This window comes from Physella acuta, unplaced genomic scaffold, assembly GCF_028476545.2.
Source record: "Physella acuta isolate Inbredline_101_S28 unplaced genomic scaffold, ASM2847654v3 ptg001147l, whole genome shotgun sequence".
NCBI classification, from domain to species: domain Eukaryota; kingdom Metazoa; phylum Mollusca; class Gastropoda; family Physidae; genus Physella; species Physella acuta.
In genome coordinates, this window is record NW_026732664.1 from 213,135 (window position 1) to 231,358 (window position 18,224).

The 18,224-nt window shown below is 44.8% G+C and overlaps 1 protein-coding gene across 1 annotated transcript in view; it reads right to left on the reverse strand.

Annotated features, from left to right (window-relative positions):
• Nucleotides 1-18,224, reverse strand: part of LOC131956398 (mucin-5AC) — a 34,589-nt gene that overhangs the window by 13,182 nt on the left and 3,183 nt on the right. The window contains exons 2-6 of the mRNA XM_059320814.1: nt 13,640-13,856; nt 12,635-12,806; nt 5,260-5,436; nt 4,615-4,755; nt 4,312-4,437 (exon numbers count right to left, since the gene is read on the reverse strand). Of these exons, the coding sequence (XP_059176797.1) occupies nt 4,312-4,437; nt 4,615-4,755; nt 5,260-5,436; nt 12,635-12,806; nt 13,640-13,717 (694 nt within the window). The 5' untranslated portion in view covers nt 13,718-13,856. The remainder of the gene's footprint in view (nt 1-4,311; nt 4,438-4,614; nt 4,756-5,259; nt 5,437-12,634; nt 12,807-13,639; nt 13,857-18,224) is intronic.

Genomic DNA, 18,224 nt, shown 5'->3' on the forward strand with positions numbered 1-18,224 from the left:
TTGGGTGTTGTGTGTGGTGTAGTTGGGTGTTGTGTGTGGTGTAGTTGTGTGTTGTGTGTGGTGTAGTTGTGTGTGGTGTAGTTGTGTGTGGTGTAGTTGTGTGTGGTGTAGTTGGGTGTTGTGTGTGGTGTAGTTGTGTGTGGTGTAGTTGGGTGTTGTGTGTGGTGTAGTTGGGTGTTGTGTGTGGTGTAGTTGTGTGTGGTGTAGTTGGGTGTTGTGTGTGGTGTAGTTGGGTGTTGTGTGTGGTGTAGTTGTGTGTGGTGTAGTTGTGTGTGGTGTAGTTGTGTGTGGTGTAGTTTGGTGTTGTGTGTGGTGTAGTTGTGTGTGGTGTAGTTGTGTGTGGTGTAGTTGTGTGTGGTGTAGTTGTGTGTGGTGTAGTTGTGTGTGGTGTAGTTGTGTGTGGTGTAGTTGTGTGTGGTGTAGTTGGGTGTTGTGTGTGGTGTAGTTGTGTGTGGTGTAGTTGTGTGTGGTGTAGTTGTGTGTGGTGTAGTTGTGTGTGGTGTAGTTGTGTGTGGTGTAGTTGTGTGTGGTGTAGTTGTGTGTGGTGTAGTTGTGTGTGGTGTAGTTGGGTGTTGTGTGTGGTGTAGTTGGGTGTTGTGTGTGGTGTAGTTGGGTGTGGTGTAGTTGGGTGTGGTGTAGTTGTGTGTGGTGTAGTTGTGTGTGGTGTGTGGTGTAGTTGTGTGTGGTGTAGCTGTGTGTGGTGTAGCTGTGTGTGGTGTAGCTGTGTGTGGTGTAGCTGTGTGTGGTGTAGTTGTGTGTGGTGTAGTTGTGTGTGGTGTGTGGTGTAGTTGTGTGTGGTGTAGTTGGGTGTTGTGTGTGGTGTAGCTGGGTGTTGTGTGTGGTGTAGCTGGGTGTTGTGTGTGGTGTAGCTGTGTGTGGTGTGTGGTGTAGTTGTGTGTGGTGTAGTTGGGTGTTGTGTGTGGTGTAGTTGTGTGTGGTGTAGTTGTGTGTGGTGTAGTTGGGTGTTGTGTGTGGTGTAGCTGGGTGTTGTGTGTGGTGTAGCTGTGTGTGGTGTAGTTGTGTGTGGTGTAGTTGTGTGTGTGTAGTTGGGTGTTGTGTGTGGTGTAGCTGTGTGTGGTGTAGTTGGGTGTTGTATGTGGTGTAGCTGTGTGGTGTAGCTGGGTGTTGTATGTGGTGTAGCTGTGTGGTGTAGCTGGGTGTTGTGTAGTTGGGTGTTGTGTGTGGTGTAGCTGTGTGTGGTGTAGTTGTGTGTTGTGTGTGGTGTAGCTGGGTGTTGTGTGGTGTAGCTGTGTTTTGTGTGGTGTTGCTGGGTGTTGTGTTTGGTGTAGCTGGGTGTTGTGTTTGGTGTAGCTGGGTGTTGTGTTTGGTGTAGCTGGGTGTTGTGCGGCTGATGGCGCGAAATTCAGATCAGTCGGCTGTGGCTGGTCGAGGTGATGTGTTGCTCGGAGTGTGTGACTGAGTGTGTGACTGAGTGTGTGACTGAGTGTGTGACTGAGTGAGTGACTGAGTGTGTGACTGAGTGAGTGAGTGAGTGTGTGACTGAGTGTGTGACTGAGTGTGTGACTGAGTGTGTGACTGAGTGTGTGACTGAGTGAGTGAGTGAGTGTGTGACTGAGTGTGTGACTGAGTGTGTGACTGAGTGAGTGAGTGAGTGTGTGACTGAGTGTGTGACTGAGTGTGTGACTGAGTGTGTGACTGAGTGTGTGACTGAATGACTGAGTGAGTGAGTGAGTGAGTGAGTGAGTGAGTGAGTGAGTGTGTGACTGAGTGTGTGACTGAGTGTGTGACTGAGTGTGTGACTGAGTGAGTGAGTGAGTGTGTGACTGAGTGTGTGACTGAGTGTGTGACTGAGTGTGTGACTGAGTGTGTGACTGAGTGAGTGAGTGAGTGTGTGACTGAGTGTGTGACTGAGTGTGTGACTGAGTGAGTGAGTGAGTGTGTGACTGAGTGTGTGACTGAGTGTGTGACTGAGTGTGTGACTGAGTGTGTGACTGAGTGAGTGACTGAGTGTGTGACTGAGTGAGTGAGTGAGTGTGTGACTGAGTGTGTGACTGAGTGTGTGACTGAGTGTGTGACTGAGTGTGTGACTGAGTGAGTGAGTGAGTGTGTGACTGAGTGTGTGACTGAGTGTGTGACTGAGTGAGTGAGTGAGTGTGTGACTGAGTGTGTGACTGAGTGTGTGACTGAGTGTGTGACTGAGTGTGTGACTGAATGACTGAGTGAGTGAGTGAGTGAGTGAGTGAGTGAGTGAGTGAGTGAGTGTGTGACTGAGTGTGTGACTGAGTGTGTGACTGAGTGTGTGACTGAGTGTGTGACTGAGTGTGTGACTGAGTGTGTGACTGAGTGTGTGACTGAGTGTGTGACTGAATGACTGAGTGAGTGAGTGAGTGAGTGTGTGACTGAGTGTGTGACCGAGTGTGTGACTGAGTGTGTGACTGAGTGTGTGACTGAGTGTGTGACTGAGTGTGTGACTGAGTGTGTGACTGAGTGTGTGACTGAGTGAGTGAGTGAGTGAGTGTGTGACTGAGTGAGTGAGTGAGTGTGTGACTGAGTGTGTGACTGAGTGTGTGACTGAGTGTGTGACTGAGTGTGTGACTGAGTGAGTGAGTGAGTGTGTGACTGAGTGTGTGACTGAGTGTGTGACTGAGTGAGTGAGTGAGTGTGTGACTGAGTGTGTGACTGAGTGTGTGACTGAGTGTGTGACTGAGTGTGTGACTGAGTGTGTGACTGAATGACTGAGTGAGTGAGTGAGTGAGTGTGTGACTGAGTGTGTGACTGAGTGTGTGACTGAGTGTGTGACTGAGTGTGTGACTGAGTGTGTGACTGAGTGTGTGACTGAGTGTGTGACTGAGTGTGTGACTGAGTGTGTGACTGAGTGTGTGACTGAGTGTGTGACTGAGTGTGTGACTGAGTGTGTGACTGAGTGTGTGACTGAATGACTGAGTGAGTGAGTGAGTGTGTGACTGAGTGTGTGACTGAGTGTGTGACTGAGTGTGTGACTGAGTGTGTGACTGAGTGTGTGACTGAGTGTGTGACTGAGTGTGTGACTGAGTGTGTGACTGAGTGTGTGACTGAGTGTGTGACTGAGTGTGTGACTGAGTGTGTGACTGAGTGTGTGACTGAGTGTGTGACTGAGTGTGTGACTGAGTGTGTGACTGAGTGTGTGACTGAGTGTGTGACTGAGTGTGTGACTGAGTGTGTGACTGAGTGTGTGACTGAGTGAGTGAGTGAGTGTGTGACTGAGTGTGTGACTGAGTGTGTGACTGAGTGTGTGACTGAGTGTGTGACTGAGTGTGTGACTGAGTGTGTGACTGAGTGTGTGACTGAGTGTGTGACTGAGTGTGTGACTGAGTATGTGACTGAGTGTGTGACTGAGTGTGTGACTGAGTGTGTGACTGAGTGTGTGACTGAGTGTGTGACTGAGTGTGTGACTGAGTGTGTGACTGAGTGTGTGACTGAGTGTGTCACTGAATGACTGAGCGACAGGTCGTGCTTGGCTTGTGGACGGTGGAAAACTTGTTTTGTAATCCTTGTAAAGTGGTGAAGTTGACAATTTTTATTTCTATTCTATATATATAATTCTCTTCTTGGGGACGTTTAGGAAGTCTGGTGAGCTGTGGTTCACGCTAAATGTTTACATTCGTAGAGCCGGGATTAGGGGCATTGAATTTCTTCTTTTATTTTTCATGCATGTGTTTTTCTAGTTTCATATTGCTAAGTCTGACTGGGTGTGTAGTTTAGGTGTTATGTTTGTATAAGTAGGGTATATGTTAAGTGTAGGTCAGAGGCGTAGCGACCCTTCCCGGCGCCCGGGTACAAACTTTCGATTTGCATCCCCCCCCTCAAGATTTCGATTTGCAGCCCCTCCTCAAACTTTCGATTTGCACCCCCCCCCTTCCTCAAGCTTTCAATTTATTTTTCCAACCCATTTTGGCGCCCCCTAAGGTCGGCGCCCGGGGACATATGTCCCCCCGCCCCCCTCGCTACGCCTCTGGTGTAGGTCTTAGTTGACCTACTTGTCTGAGAATGGCTCTAGCGTGCGTGACCACACACACGCAAGTGGCAAAGTGTGGACCTACCGCTGAGTGTGGCCGTGATGACCTGTGGACCTACCGCTAAATGTGGCCGTGATGACCTATGGACCTACCGCTAAATGTGGCCGTGATGACCTGTGGACCTAGCGCTGAGTGTGGCCGTGATGACCTATGGACCTACCGCTAAATGTGGCCGTGATGACCTATGGACCTACCGCTGAGTGTGGCCGTGATGACCTATGGACTACTGCTGAGTGTGGCCGTGATGACCTGTGGACCTAGCGCTGAGTGTGGCCGTGATGACCTGTGGACCTACCGCTGAGTGTGGCCGTGATGACCTGTGGACCCACGTTTGTTATCTTCCCGTCTGACAGCCGGACTTCAAAGGTCATCTTGTCGTTACACTCTGAGCTGAGGTCATTGACCGCGTAAATCTGACCCACTGGTAGACACAACACGATTGTTAATGGCGAGTTAATGGCGAGTTAATGGTGAGTTTCTTCAACACTACTAACACTAATACAAGGTTAAAGAATATTATATATATATATATATATATATATATATATATATATATATATATATATATATATATATATATATAATGCACGCGACTCACGTGAATTGACGGCGAAGTTTGATGAAGTGGGCGTGGTCTTGAGTGTGTAGTAGATGGGGTCACCGTCGGGGTCAGCCGCAGATATGGTGTACAGGGGGGTCAGGGCGGTGGTCGTCTTCGTGTTGGACCAGATGAAGGAATCTGTGGGGCAGATAGTTCAGGGGGTCAGGGGTCAGTCTCGTAGGTCAGGGGGTCAGGGTCAGGGGTCAGTCTTGTAGGTCAGGGGTCAGTCTCGTAGGTCAGGGGTCAGTCTTAGGGGTCAGTCTCGTAGGTCAGGGGGTCAGTCTCGTAGGTCAGGGGTCAGTCTCATAGGTCAGGGATCAGTCTCGTAGGTCAGGGGGTCAGGCTCGTAGGTCAGGGGTCAGTCTCATAGGTCAGGGGGTCAGTCTTGTAGGTTATGGGGTCAGTCTTGTAGGTTATGGGGTCAGTCTTGTAGGTCAGGGGTTAGATTAGTAGGTCAGGAAGTCAGTCTCGTAGGTCAGGGGTCAGTCTCGTAGGTCAGGGGTCCGTCTTGTAGGTCGGGGGTCAGTCTCGTAGGTCAGGGGTCCGTCTTGTAGGTCGGGGGTCCGTCTCGTAGGTCAGGGGTCCGTCTCGTAGGTCAGGGGGTCAGTCTTGTAGGTCAGAGACAGAATGCTGAGACTTTACCCGTGAGACCGTTGGTGAAGTATGGAGCAGAGTTGGGTATGAGTCTGACATAGATGTGTTTGGTCGTAATGGGATCAGTGCCGTCGTTACAGCTCAAGGTGATGTCATACTCCGGCACTTCGTTAAAGTTGAGCGTGGCCACGGAGGGGTAGAACTGGAGCTCATACTCGCCCTGCGCTGTGGACAAATAGTGGACATTTACAGGGTGTGGACAAATGGTGGACATTTACAGTGTGTGGACAAATGGTGGACATTTACAGGGTGTGGACAAATGGTGGACATTTAGTGTGGACAAATGGTGGACATTTACAGTGTGTGGACAAATGGTGGACATTTACAGGGTGTGGACACATGGTGGACATTTACAGTGTGTGGACAAATGGTGGACATTTACAGTGTGTGGACAAATGGTGGACATTTACAGTGTGTGGACACATGGTGGACATTTACAGGGTGTGGACACATGGTGGACATTTACAGGGTGTGGACAAATGGTGGACATTTACAGTGTGTGTGGACAAATGGTGGACATTTACAGTGTGTGGACAAATGGTGGACATTTACAGGGTGTGGACAAATGGTGGACATTTACAGTGTGTGGACAAATGGTGGACATTTACAGAGTGTGGACAAATGGTGGACATTTAGTGTGGACAAATGGTGGACATTTAGTGTGGACAAATGGTGGACATTTAGTGTGGACAAATGGTGGACATTTACAGTGTGTGGACATATAGTGGACATTTACAGTGTGTGTGGACAAATGGTGGACATTTACAGGGTGTGGACAAATGGTGGACATTTACAGTGTGTGGACATTTACAGGGTGTGGAAAATGGTGGACATTTACAGTGTGTGGATAAATGGTGGACATTTAGTGTGGACAAATGGTGGACATTTACAGTGTGTGGACATATAGTGGACATTTACAGGGTGTGGACACATGGTGGACATTTACAGGGTGTGGACAAATGGTGGACATTTAGTGTGGACAAATGGTGGACATTTACAGTGTGTGGACAAATGGTGGACATTTACAGGGTGTGGACACATGGTGGACATTTACAGTGTGTGTGGACAAATGGTGGACATTTAGTGTGGACAAATGGTGGACATTTACAGTGTGTGGACAAATGGTGGACATTTACAGGGTGTGGACACATGGTGGACATTTACAGTGTGTGGACAAATGGTGGACATTTACAGGGTGTGTGGACAAATGGTGGACATTTACAGGGTGTGGACAAATGGTGGACATTTACAGTGTGTGGACAAATGGTGGACATTTACAGGGTGTGGACACATGGTGGACATTTACAGTGTGTGTGGACAAATGGTGGACATTTAGTGTGGACAAATGGTGGACATTTACAGTGTGTGGACATATAGTGGACATTTACAGGGTGTGGACAAATGGTGGACATTTACAGTGTGTGGACATATAGTGGACATTTACAGTGTGTGGACAAATGGTGGACATTTACAGGGTGTGGACATATAGTGGACATTTACAGGGTGTGGTCAAATGGTGGACATTTACAGTGTGTGGACATATAGTGGACATTTACAGTGTGTGGACAAATGGTGGACATTTACAGTGTGTGGACAAATGGTGGACATTCACAGGGTGTGGACAAATGGTGGACATTTACAGTGTGTGTGGACAAATGGTGGACATTTAGTGTGGACAAATGGTGGACATTTACAGGGTGTGGACAAATGGTGGACATTTAGTGTGGACAAATGGTGGACATTTACAGGGTGTGGACATATAGTGGACATTTAGTGTGGACAAATGGTAGACATTTACAGCTTGTGGACATATAGTGGACATTTACAGGTTGTGGACAAATGGTGGACACATACAGTGTGTGGACAAATGGTGGACATTTAGTGTGTGTGGACAAATGGTGGACATTTTGTGTGGACAAATGGTGGACATTTAGTGTGGACAAAGGGTGGACATTTACAGGGTGTGGACAAATGGTGGACATTTACAGTGTGTGGACAAATGGTGGACATTTAGTGTGGACAAAGGGTGGACATTTACAGTGTGTGGACAAATGGTGGACATTTACAGTGTGTGGACAAATGGTGGACATTTAGTGTGGACAAATGGTGGACATTTAGTGTGGACAAATGGTGGACATTTAGTGTGGGAAAATGGTGGAATTAAGTGTGGACAAATGGTGGACATTTAGTGTGGACAAATGGTGGACATTTACAAGGTGTGGACAAATGGTGGACATTTAGTGTGGACAAATGGTGGACATTTACAGGGTGTGGACAAATGGTGGACATTTAGTGTGGACAAATGGTGGACATTTACAGTGTGTGGACACATGGTGGACATTTACAGGGTGTGGACACATGGTGGACATTTACAGGGTGTGGACACATGGTGGACATTTACAGGGTGTGGACACATGGTGGACATTTACAGGGTGTGGACACATGGTGGACATTTACAGTTTGTGGACAAATGGTGGACATTTACAGGGTGTGGACACATGGTGGACATTTACAGTGTGTGTGGACAAATGGTGGACATTTACAGGGTGTGGACAAATGGTGGACATTTACAGGGTGTGGACACATGGTGGACATTTACAGGGTGTGGACACATGGTGGACATTTACAGGGTGTGGACACATGGTGGACATTTACAGGGTGTGGACACATGGTGGACATTTAGTGTGGACAAATGGTGGACATTTACAGTTTGTGGACAAATGGTGGACATTTACAGGGTGTGGACAAATGGTGGACATTAACAGGGTGTGGACACATGGTGGACATTTAGTGTGGACACATGGTGGACATTTACAGTGTGTGTGGACAAATGGTGGACATTTAGTGTGGACACATGGTGGACATTCACAGTGTGTGGACAAATGGTGGACATTTACAGGGTGTGGACAAATGGTGGACATTTACAGGGTGTGGACAAATGGTGGACATTTACAGGGTGTGGACAAATGGTGGACATTTACAGTGTGTGGACAAATGGTGGACATTTACAGGGTGTGGACAAATGGTGACATTTACAGTGTGTGGACAAATGGTGGACATTTACAGGGTGTGGACACATGGTGGACATTTACAGGGTGTGGACACATGGTGGACATTTACAGGGTGTGGACACATGGTGGACATTTACAGGGTGTGGACACATGGTGGACATTTACAGGGTGTGGACACATGGTGGACATTTACAGGGTGTGGACACATGGTGGACATTTAGTGTGGACAAATGGTGGACATTTACAGGGTGTGGACACATGGTGGACATTTGCAGGGTGTGGACAAATGGTGGACATTTACAGGGTGTGGACACATGGTGGACATTTAGTGTGGACAAATGGTGGACATTTAGTGTGGACAAATGGTGGACATTTACAGTGTGTGGACACATGGTGGACATTTACAGGGTGTGGACACATGGTGGACATTTACAGGGTGTGGACACATGGTGGACATTTACAGGGTGTGGACACATGGTGGACATTTAGTGTGGACAAATGGTGGACATTTACAGTTTGTGGACAAATGGTGGACATTTACAGGGTGTGGACACATGGTGGACATTTAGTGTGGACACATGGTGGACATTTACAGTGTGTGTGGACAAATGGTGGACATTTAGTGTGGACACATGGTGGACATTTAGTGTGGACACATGGTGGACATTTACAGTGTGTGGACAAATGGTGGACATTTAGTGTGGACACATGGTGGACATTCACAGTGTGTGGACAAATGGTGGACATTTACAGGGTGTGGACAAATGGTGGACATTTACAGGGTGTGAACACATGGTGGACATTTACAGGGTGTGGACAAATGGTGGACATTTACAGTGTGTGGACACATGGTGGACATTTACAGGGTGTGGACACATGGTGGACATTTACAGGGTGTGGACAAATGGTGGACATTTACAGTGTGTGGACACATGGTGGACATTTACAGGGTGTGGACACATGGTGGACATTTACAGGGTGTGGACACATGGTGGACATTTAGTGTGGACAAATGGTGGACATTTACAGGGTGTGGACACATGGTGGACATTTACAGGGTGTGGACAAATGGTGGACATTTACAGGGTGTGGACACATGGTGGACATTTAGTGTGGACAAATGGTGGACATTTAGTGTGGACAAATGGTGGACATTTACAGTGTGTGGACACATGGTGGACATTTACAGGGTGTGGACACATGGTGGACATTTACAGGGTGTGGACACATGGTGGACATTTACAGGGTGTGGACACATGGTGGACATTTAGTGTGGACACATGGTGGACATTCACAGTGTGTGGACAAATGGTGGACATTTACAGGGTGTGGACAAATGGTGGACATTTACAGGGTGTGGACACATGGTGGACATTTACAGGGTGTGGACAAATGGTGGACATTTACAGGGTGTGGACAAATGGTGGACATTTACAGTGTGTGGACACATGGTGGACATTTACAGGGTGTGGACAAATGGTGGACATTTACAGTGTGTGGACACATGGTGGACATTTACAGTGTGTGGACATTTACAGGGTGTGGAGAAACATTTGACATCTTGTGTGGCACTATACAGAGCCTCCAAATGTTTGCTGGTTCGGTCACAGCTTGTTAGTTTAAACATTGTCGTTATCATTACATCAGTGCCGGCGCCAGGTTATCTAGCGCCCTATGCAAAAAATTATTTAAACGCCCCCTTTCACACAAATTAATTACTAAAACATATGTATAAGAAAACAATTAATTAAAAGTGACATATTAATTTATTATCTATTGCATACACGCTATAAGTATACATTAAAAATCCAATTTTACTTGCCTCCTTCATCTCAAAAGTTTGTACTAATTCCTTCAATTCCAGTTTGCAAGCGTAATCACATTTTATTAAATTGTTGCTAAGTGCACGAGTCTACTTTGTGCTTTACAACATAGCCCCCCCCCCTTAGAAAATTTTAAGTGTTTCCCTTCCCCCCTCCCGGGAGAAAAAGTCTGGAAAAAACCACTGAATGAAAAAAGTTCTTGTAGTGTTGGGCTCTCTACAGTCCTACCAAGGTGAGTTCCAAAACGGAACTTACTTGTTTTAAGCTTGACTGTCTTTAGTTATAATTGTAAAATGTCTATATTGTGTGAATATGTAACGATTTTTCGGTTTTTGAAAAATAAAAAGTTATAAATAATATAGATTCCAGCCTAAAATTGTTATATATGAATCCTTTAGGAGAGGGTGAAAAATATGAAAAGACAACTAATAAGATGTTTAATTTACGACTAAGACTGTGTCTACTAACATTAAGTATAGCAATCTGTAACGGCTACTGATGTATTTGTTTTTCAACTTGATAATGCTAAAAAAAAAAACCTACCAAACTATTTTGTTTAGAACTTAAGCTCTATACAATTTTTACAATAGCAAACAATAACTTAAAGTTGTATTTTTAAGTAAGCGGTCAACCTAAGGTGTAGGAATTTGAAATGAATGTAAAGTTAAGCAACGAATTATCTCCCTTTTGAAAATGTAAATACCAAAATTTTATTCAAGGGAAATAATTTTTACAAGAATCGCTAATATAACCACGTGTAACTAAGGCATGCTTGAAATACACAATAAAACACTCTAAATTTTACTACGTAATAATTATAATACATCTTTTACATTACCTATGTAACCTTGTGAAAACAATATATTTACCAATTGAATACTTAACTGTAGGTTTTGTTTAAAAGTCTAAAAACGGTAGCTTTATTATAACATACTTCTATTCAATTTTGATGACATGCATTAATTTGTGGTTTCTGGTATCCTTTAATTTGTAAGTTATGGATCCCTTAAAAAAGGGTCGCTTGCAAAAAATCAAACACGGGTAATTATTTTAGGCATTGCTGGAATTATTGATTAAATATAAAAATATATATAATTTGAAAAAACAAAAAGTTTACGGTTAGATATAAATATAATTATAAATTCCATCCTATTTAATATTATATATTAATACTTTAAGAGTGGTAATATAGATTTCTTAAAAAACTAAACATTTTTCAACTAGAGAACGCCTACCTTTCTTTGTCGTGTGTTCCGTACTGAATTGAAATCATCTAGCTTACGATAAACTCGACTACTCGATATACTCTACTACATTCACAACACATATCAACCTTCGATACCTAAACATAACTAGACTCGATACTCCAGAACTACGACACCAACTCGTTTAACTTCACCAAGCTCTACAAACGGTACTCCCAATCAACAACTGGACCTACTACTACACTTTAACAGTCAATATAATTCGATACCTTAATACCACAAGAATCAATACTCCCGAACTCCAGAACTACGATACTTCATCACCTGCATTCTCATTTCTTTATTAGCAATCAGATTCTAATAGACCTTCAACTACAAAACAGGCGAATAAAAATTATGCCACTTTAACACTTCGATACTTTATACCTACGAAACCATATCAGCAACAGCCTTCCGCCGTTACTCCCAAATCTAAACGATTCATCAAAACTTACCAAACAATTACAATACTTTGAACATCCCGTCATTACAAAACTCTGTACACCAATACAGATTTCTAATTCAAAGCCAGAGAAAACGAGACTTACAAGCCCTATTAAAATTAAATAACCGTTTGAAATGTTCGAAATTTAAATAACGAACTTATTTAATCGTTTTCTACATCAATAAATACAGGCCTATAGACCTAATATTGGGATGGGGTTGCAAAATTGACAGTTCGTCCTGGATGCCGAAATAGATCGCTACTCCTTTATAAAAGTTATTAATTGTTAGGTAATTTTTGATAATATCGATTAAACTTTTTGCGCGCCCATAGGGATGGCGCCCTAGGCGACCGCCTAGTTCGCCTTATAGGTAGCGCCGGCCCTGCGTTACATACATCTATATGGTGTGGTAAGATGTAATCTGGTGGTAGCAGCAACCCAATCGATTGACAACTACAACCACCACCACTTTCTCAACAACTCAGCACTACAAAAAAATTACAATTTTAACCTCACAATTAAGTTAACAATAACGTCGACGTTTCAATATCTTGCTGAACTAACGATTTAGTTGCTGATAAAAACATTTTAGAGATATAAAAAAAATAGTTTTTAAGAATTTTTCATGCCTATAAATAAAGGTGAGGAAATTCTTTAAAACAAAACTCCACCCGTTGTAAAATTTCCATTCGTACAACCACACGGAATGTGTCAGAAACGACTTAAGTCTGTTGTCTGCTACGAACCACGTGATGTTGACTCACCTAGATCTGTAGTCTGCTACGAACCACGTGATGTCTACTCACCTGTCTGCTACGAACCACGTGATGTCGACTTACCTAGATCTGTTGGCACGACGATGAAACAGCTGACACAGTTGGTTGTCGGGGATATGGAGCCGCTGACCACAACACCTGCAAGGTCAGGGTCAGTGCACGTGATGGACGTGATGGTGGTGGGCGTGGCCTGGTATTCCTTCAGTGTCGTCACTGCCGAGTTTGTTATTGTTGGCTGCAGACAGACGTAGAGATGGTCAAAAACTGGCCGATACAAGTAGGGTCATAATCATTAGGGTTAAAGGTTAGACATAGAGGTCCATGAGACATGAAGGTCTTAAGACAGCATGAGACATGAAGGTCTTAAGACAGCATGAGACATGGAGGTCTTAAGACAGCATGAGACATGAAGGTCTTAAGACAGCATGAGACATGAGGGTCTTAAGACAGCATGAGACATGGAGGTCTTAAGACAGCATGAGACATGAAGGTCTTAAGACAGCATGAGACATGAAGGTCTTAAGACAGCATGAGACATGGAGGTCTTAAGACAGCATGAGACATGAAGGTCTTAAGACAGCATGAGACATGGAGGTCTTAAGACAGCATGAGACATGAAGGTCTTAAGACAGCATGAGACATGGAGGTCTTAAGACAGCATGAGACATGGAGGTCTTAAGACAGCATGAGACATGAAGGTCTTAAGACAGCATGAGACATGAAGGTCTTAAGACAGCATGAGACATGGAGGTCTTAAGACAGCATGAGACATGAAGGTCTTAAGACAGCATGAGACATGAAGGTCTTAAGACAGCATGAGACATGGAGGTCTTAAGACAGCATGAGACATGAAGGTCTTAAGACAGCATGAGACATGGAGGTCTTAAGACAGCATGAGACATGAAGGTCTTAAGACAGCATGAGACATGAAGGTCTTAAGACAGCATGAGACATGGAGGTCTTAAGACAGCATGAGACATGAAGACACTGACCAACTGACATGAAGACACTGACCAACTGACATGAAGACACTGACCGACTGACATGACACTGACCAGATCTACTTACCGATGTTCCGGCCGTGACTGACTGACATGCCACCAACAGAAGGGCGAGACATTCCCAAACCGTCTGCCGGTTTAGCATGGCACTCGGCGTGCCAGATAAAAATCCGATTCTGGAAGCCACTTGTTATTTTCTCAGGTACCAGCGACTACAAGCTGTAACAATGGAAACCCGCTGATGTTTCTTTGGCTAGCTCTGGGCACCTACATACTTGTATTTTCTGTTCGAATGTTGAACAAAAACAATGCTTTAATTAAATATGAAAGTAAATCATCAAACAGCAATACAAGACTTCCCCCCCCCCCCGTGTAAATTCTGAGCTAGTTCCCGTGCTTCAGGTGAAGGTACTTTCGAACCGTTCCAGCTCTCATGAACAGGAGGAAAAGTATTGTCTAGCCTCTATAATCTAAATCGTTCAGCCTCTATCATCTATATCAGGGGTCTCCAAACTACGGCCCGCGGGCCGGATGCGGCCCGCAAAGTCCTCTCATCCGGCCCGCGGAGATCTTTTTGTCCAAGAAAAAATCGTTTGTCGTTGATTGCTGAGGGTTTTTGCCCAGAAAAATCAAAGACATGCCTGGAAGAAACTGGCCCCTAAACTGAAATTTGATAGTTAATGCGGCCCTCGGCCTGAAAAGTTTGGAGACCCCTGATCTATATACAGAAAAAAATCTTCGCAAACACGCCTTCGAACTTTGTGGAGTCCTAGACTTCACATCTGAGGTAAATAGCCAGTGTAGATAGCCAGTGTAGATAGTGTAGATAGTCAGTGTAGATAGCCAGTGTAGATAGCTAGTGTAGATAGTGTAGATAGCCAGTGTAGATAGCCAGTGTAGATAGCCAGTGTAGATAGCCAGTGTAGATAGCCAGTGTAGATAGCCAGTGTAGATAGCCAGTGTAGATAGCCAGTATAGATAGCCAGTGTAGATAGCCAGTGTAGATAGCCAGTGTAGATAGCCAGTGTAGATAGCCAGTGTAGATAGCCAGTGTAGATAGCCAGTGTATATAGCCAGTGTAGATAGTGTAGATAGCCAGTGTTGATAGCCAGTGTTGATAGCCAGTGTAGATAGCCAGTGTAGATAGCCAGTGTAGATAGCCAGTGTAGATAGTGTAGATAGCCAGTGTAGATAGCCAGTGTTGATAGCCAGTGTAGATAGCCAGTGTAGATAGCCAGTGTAGATAGCCAGTGTAGATAGCCAGTGTAGATAGCCAGTGTAGATAGCCAGTGTAGATAGCCAGTGTAGATAGTGTAGATAGCCAGTGTAGATAGCCAGTGTAGATAGTGTAGATAGCCAGTGTAGATAGCCAGTGTAGATAGCCAGTGTAGATAGCCAGTGTAGATAGCCAGTGTAGATAGCCAGTGTAGATAGCCAGTGTAGATAGCCAGTGTTGATAGCCAGTGTAGATAGCCAGTGTAGATAGCCAGTGTAGATAGCCAGTGTAGATAGCCAGTGTAGATAGTGTAGATAGTCAGTGTAGATAGCCAGTGTTGATAGCCAGTGTAGATAGCCAGTGTAGATAGCCAGTGTAGATAGCCAGTGTAGATAGCCAGTGTAGATAGCCAGTGTAGATAGCCAGTGTAGATAGTGTAGATAGCCAGTGTAGATAGCCAGTGTAGATAGCCAGTGTAGATAGCCAGTGTAGATAGTGTAGATAGCCAGTGTAGATAGCCAGTGTTGATAGCCAGTGTAGATAGCCAGTGTAGATAGCCAGTGTAGATAGCCAGTGTAGATAGCCAGTGTAGATAGCCAGTGTAGATAGCCAGTGTAGATAGCCAGTGTAGATAGCCAGTGTAGATAGTGTAGATAGCAAGTGTAGATAGCCAGTGTTGATAGCCAGTGTAGATAGCCAGTGTAGATAGCCAGTGTAGATAGCCAGTGTAGATAGCCAGTGTAGATAGTGTAGATAGCCAGTGTAGATAGCCAGTGTAGATAGCCAGTGTAGATAGCCAGTGTAGATAGCCAGTGTAGATAGCCAGTGTAGATAGCCAGTGTAGATAGTCAGTGTAGATAGCCAGTGTAGATAGTGTAGATAGCCAGTGTAGATAGCCAGTGTAGATAGCCAGTGTAGATAGCCAGTGTAGATAGTGTAGATAGCCAGTGTAGATAGCCAGTGTAGATAGCCAGTGTAGATAGTGTAGATAGCCAGTGTAGATAGCCAGTGTTGATAGCCAGTGTAGATAGCCAGTGTAGATAGCCAGTGTAGATAGCCAGTGTAGATAGCCAGTGTAGATAGCCAGTGTAGATAGCCAGTGTAGATAGCCAGTGTATATAGCCAGTGTAGATAGCCAGTGTAGATAGCCAGTGTAGATAGCCAGTATAGATAGCCAGTGTAGATAGCCAGTGTAGATAGCCAGTATAGATAGCCAGTGTAGATAGCCAGTGTAGATAGCCAGTGTAGATAGCCAGTATAGATAGCCAGTGTAGATAGCCAGTGTAGATAGCCAGTATAGATAGCCAGTGTAGATAGCCAGTGTAGATAGCCAGTGTAGATAGCCAGTGTAGATAGCCAGTGTAGATAGTCAGTGTAGATAGCCAGTATAGATAGCCAGTGTAGATAGCCAGTGTAGATAGCCAGTATAGATAGCCAGTGTAGATAGCCAGTGTAGATAGCCAGTGTAGATAGCCAGTGTAGATAGCCAGTGTAGATAGCCAGTGTAGATAGCCAGTGTAGATAGCCAGTGTAGATAGCCAGTATATATAGCCAGTGTAGATAGCCAGTGTAGATAGCCAGTGTAGATAGCCAGTGTAGATAGCCAGTGTAGATAGCCAGTGTAGATAGCCAGTGTAGATAGCCAGTGTAGATAGCCAGTATAGATAGCCAGTGTAGATAGCCAGTGTAGATAGCCAGTGTAGATAGCCAGTGTAGATAGCCAGTGTAGATAGCCAGTGTAGATAGCCAGTGTAGATAGCCAGTGTAGATAGCCAGTGTAGATAGCCAGTGTAGATAGCCAGTGTAGATAGCCAGTGTAGATAGCCAGTGTAGATAGTGTAGATAGCCAGTATAGATAGCCAGTGTAGATAGCCAGTGTAGATAGCCAGTGTAGATAGCCAGTGTAGATAGCCAGTGTAGATAGCCAGTGTAGATAGCCAGTGTAGATAGCCAGTGTAGATAGCCAGTGTAGATAGCCAGTATAGATAGCCAGTGTAGATAGCCAGTGTAGATAGCCAGTATAGATAGCCAGTGTAGATAGCCAGTGTAGATAGCCAGTGTAGATAGCCAGTGTAGATAGCCAGTGTAGATAGCCAGTGTAGATAGCCAGTGTAGATAGCCAGTGTAGATAGCCAGTATAGATAGCCAGTGTAGATAGCCAGTGTAGATAGCCAGTGTAGATAGCCAGTGTAGATAGCCAGTGTAGATAGCCAGTGTAGATAGCCAGTGTAGATAGTGTAGATAGCCAGTGTAGATAGCCAGTGTAGATAGCCAGTGTAGATAGCCAGTATAGATAGCCAGTGTAGATAGCCAGTGTAGATAGCCAGTGTAGATAGTGTAGATAGCCAGTGTAGATAGCCAGTATAGATAGCCAGTGTAGATAGCCAGTGTAGATAGCCAGTGTAGATAGCCAGTGTAGATAGTGTAGATAGCCAGTGTAGATAGCCAGTATATATAGCCAGTGTAGATAGCCAGTGTAGATAGCCAGTGTAGATAGCCAGTGTAGATAGCCAGTGTAGATAGTGTAGATAGCCAGTGTAGATAGCCAGTGTAGATAGCCAGTGTAGATAGTGTAGATAGCCAGTGTAGACAGCCAGTGTAGAAAGCCAGTATAGATAGCCAGTGTAGATAGCCAGTGTAGATAGCCAGTGTAGATAGCCAGTGTAGATAGTGTAGATAGCCAGTGTAGATAGCCAGTGTAGATAGCCAGTGTAGATAGCCAGTATAGATAGACAGTGTAGATAGCCAGTGTAGATAGCCAGTGTAGATAGCCAGTGTAGATAGCCAGTGTAGATAGTGTAGATAGCCAGTGTAGATAGCCAGTGTAGATAGTGTAGATAGCCAGTGTAGATAGCCAGTATAGATAGCCAGTGTAGATAGCCAGTGTAGATAGCCAGTGTAGATAGCCAGTGTAGATAGCCAGTGTAGATAGCCAGTGTAGATAGCCAGTGTAGATAGCCAGTATAGATAGCCAGTGTAGATAGCCAGTGTTGATAGCCAGTGTAGATAGTGTAGATAGCCAGTGTAGATAGCCAGTGTAGATAGGCACTGTAGATAGCCAGTGTAGATAGCCAGTGTAGATAGCCAGTGTAGATAGTGTAGATAGCCAGTGTAGATAGCCAGTATAGATAGCCAGTGTAGATAGCCAGTGTAGATAGCCAGTATAGATAGCCAGTGTAGATAGCCAGTATATATAGCCAGTGTAGATAGCCAGTGTAGATAGTCAGTGTAGATAGCCAGTGTAGATAGCCAGTGTAGATAGCCAGTGTAGATAGCCAGTATAGATAGCCAGTGTAGATAGCCAGTGTAGATAATCAGTGTAGATAGCCAGTATATATAGCCAGTGTAGATAGCCAGTGTAGATAGCCAGTGTAGATAGCCAGTGTAGATAGCCAGTGTAGATAGCCAGTGTAGATAGCCAGTGTAGATAGCCAGT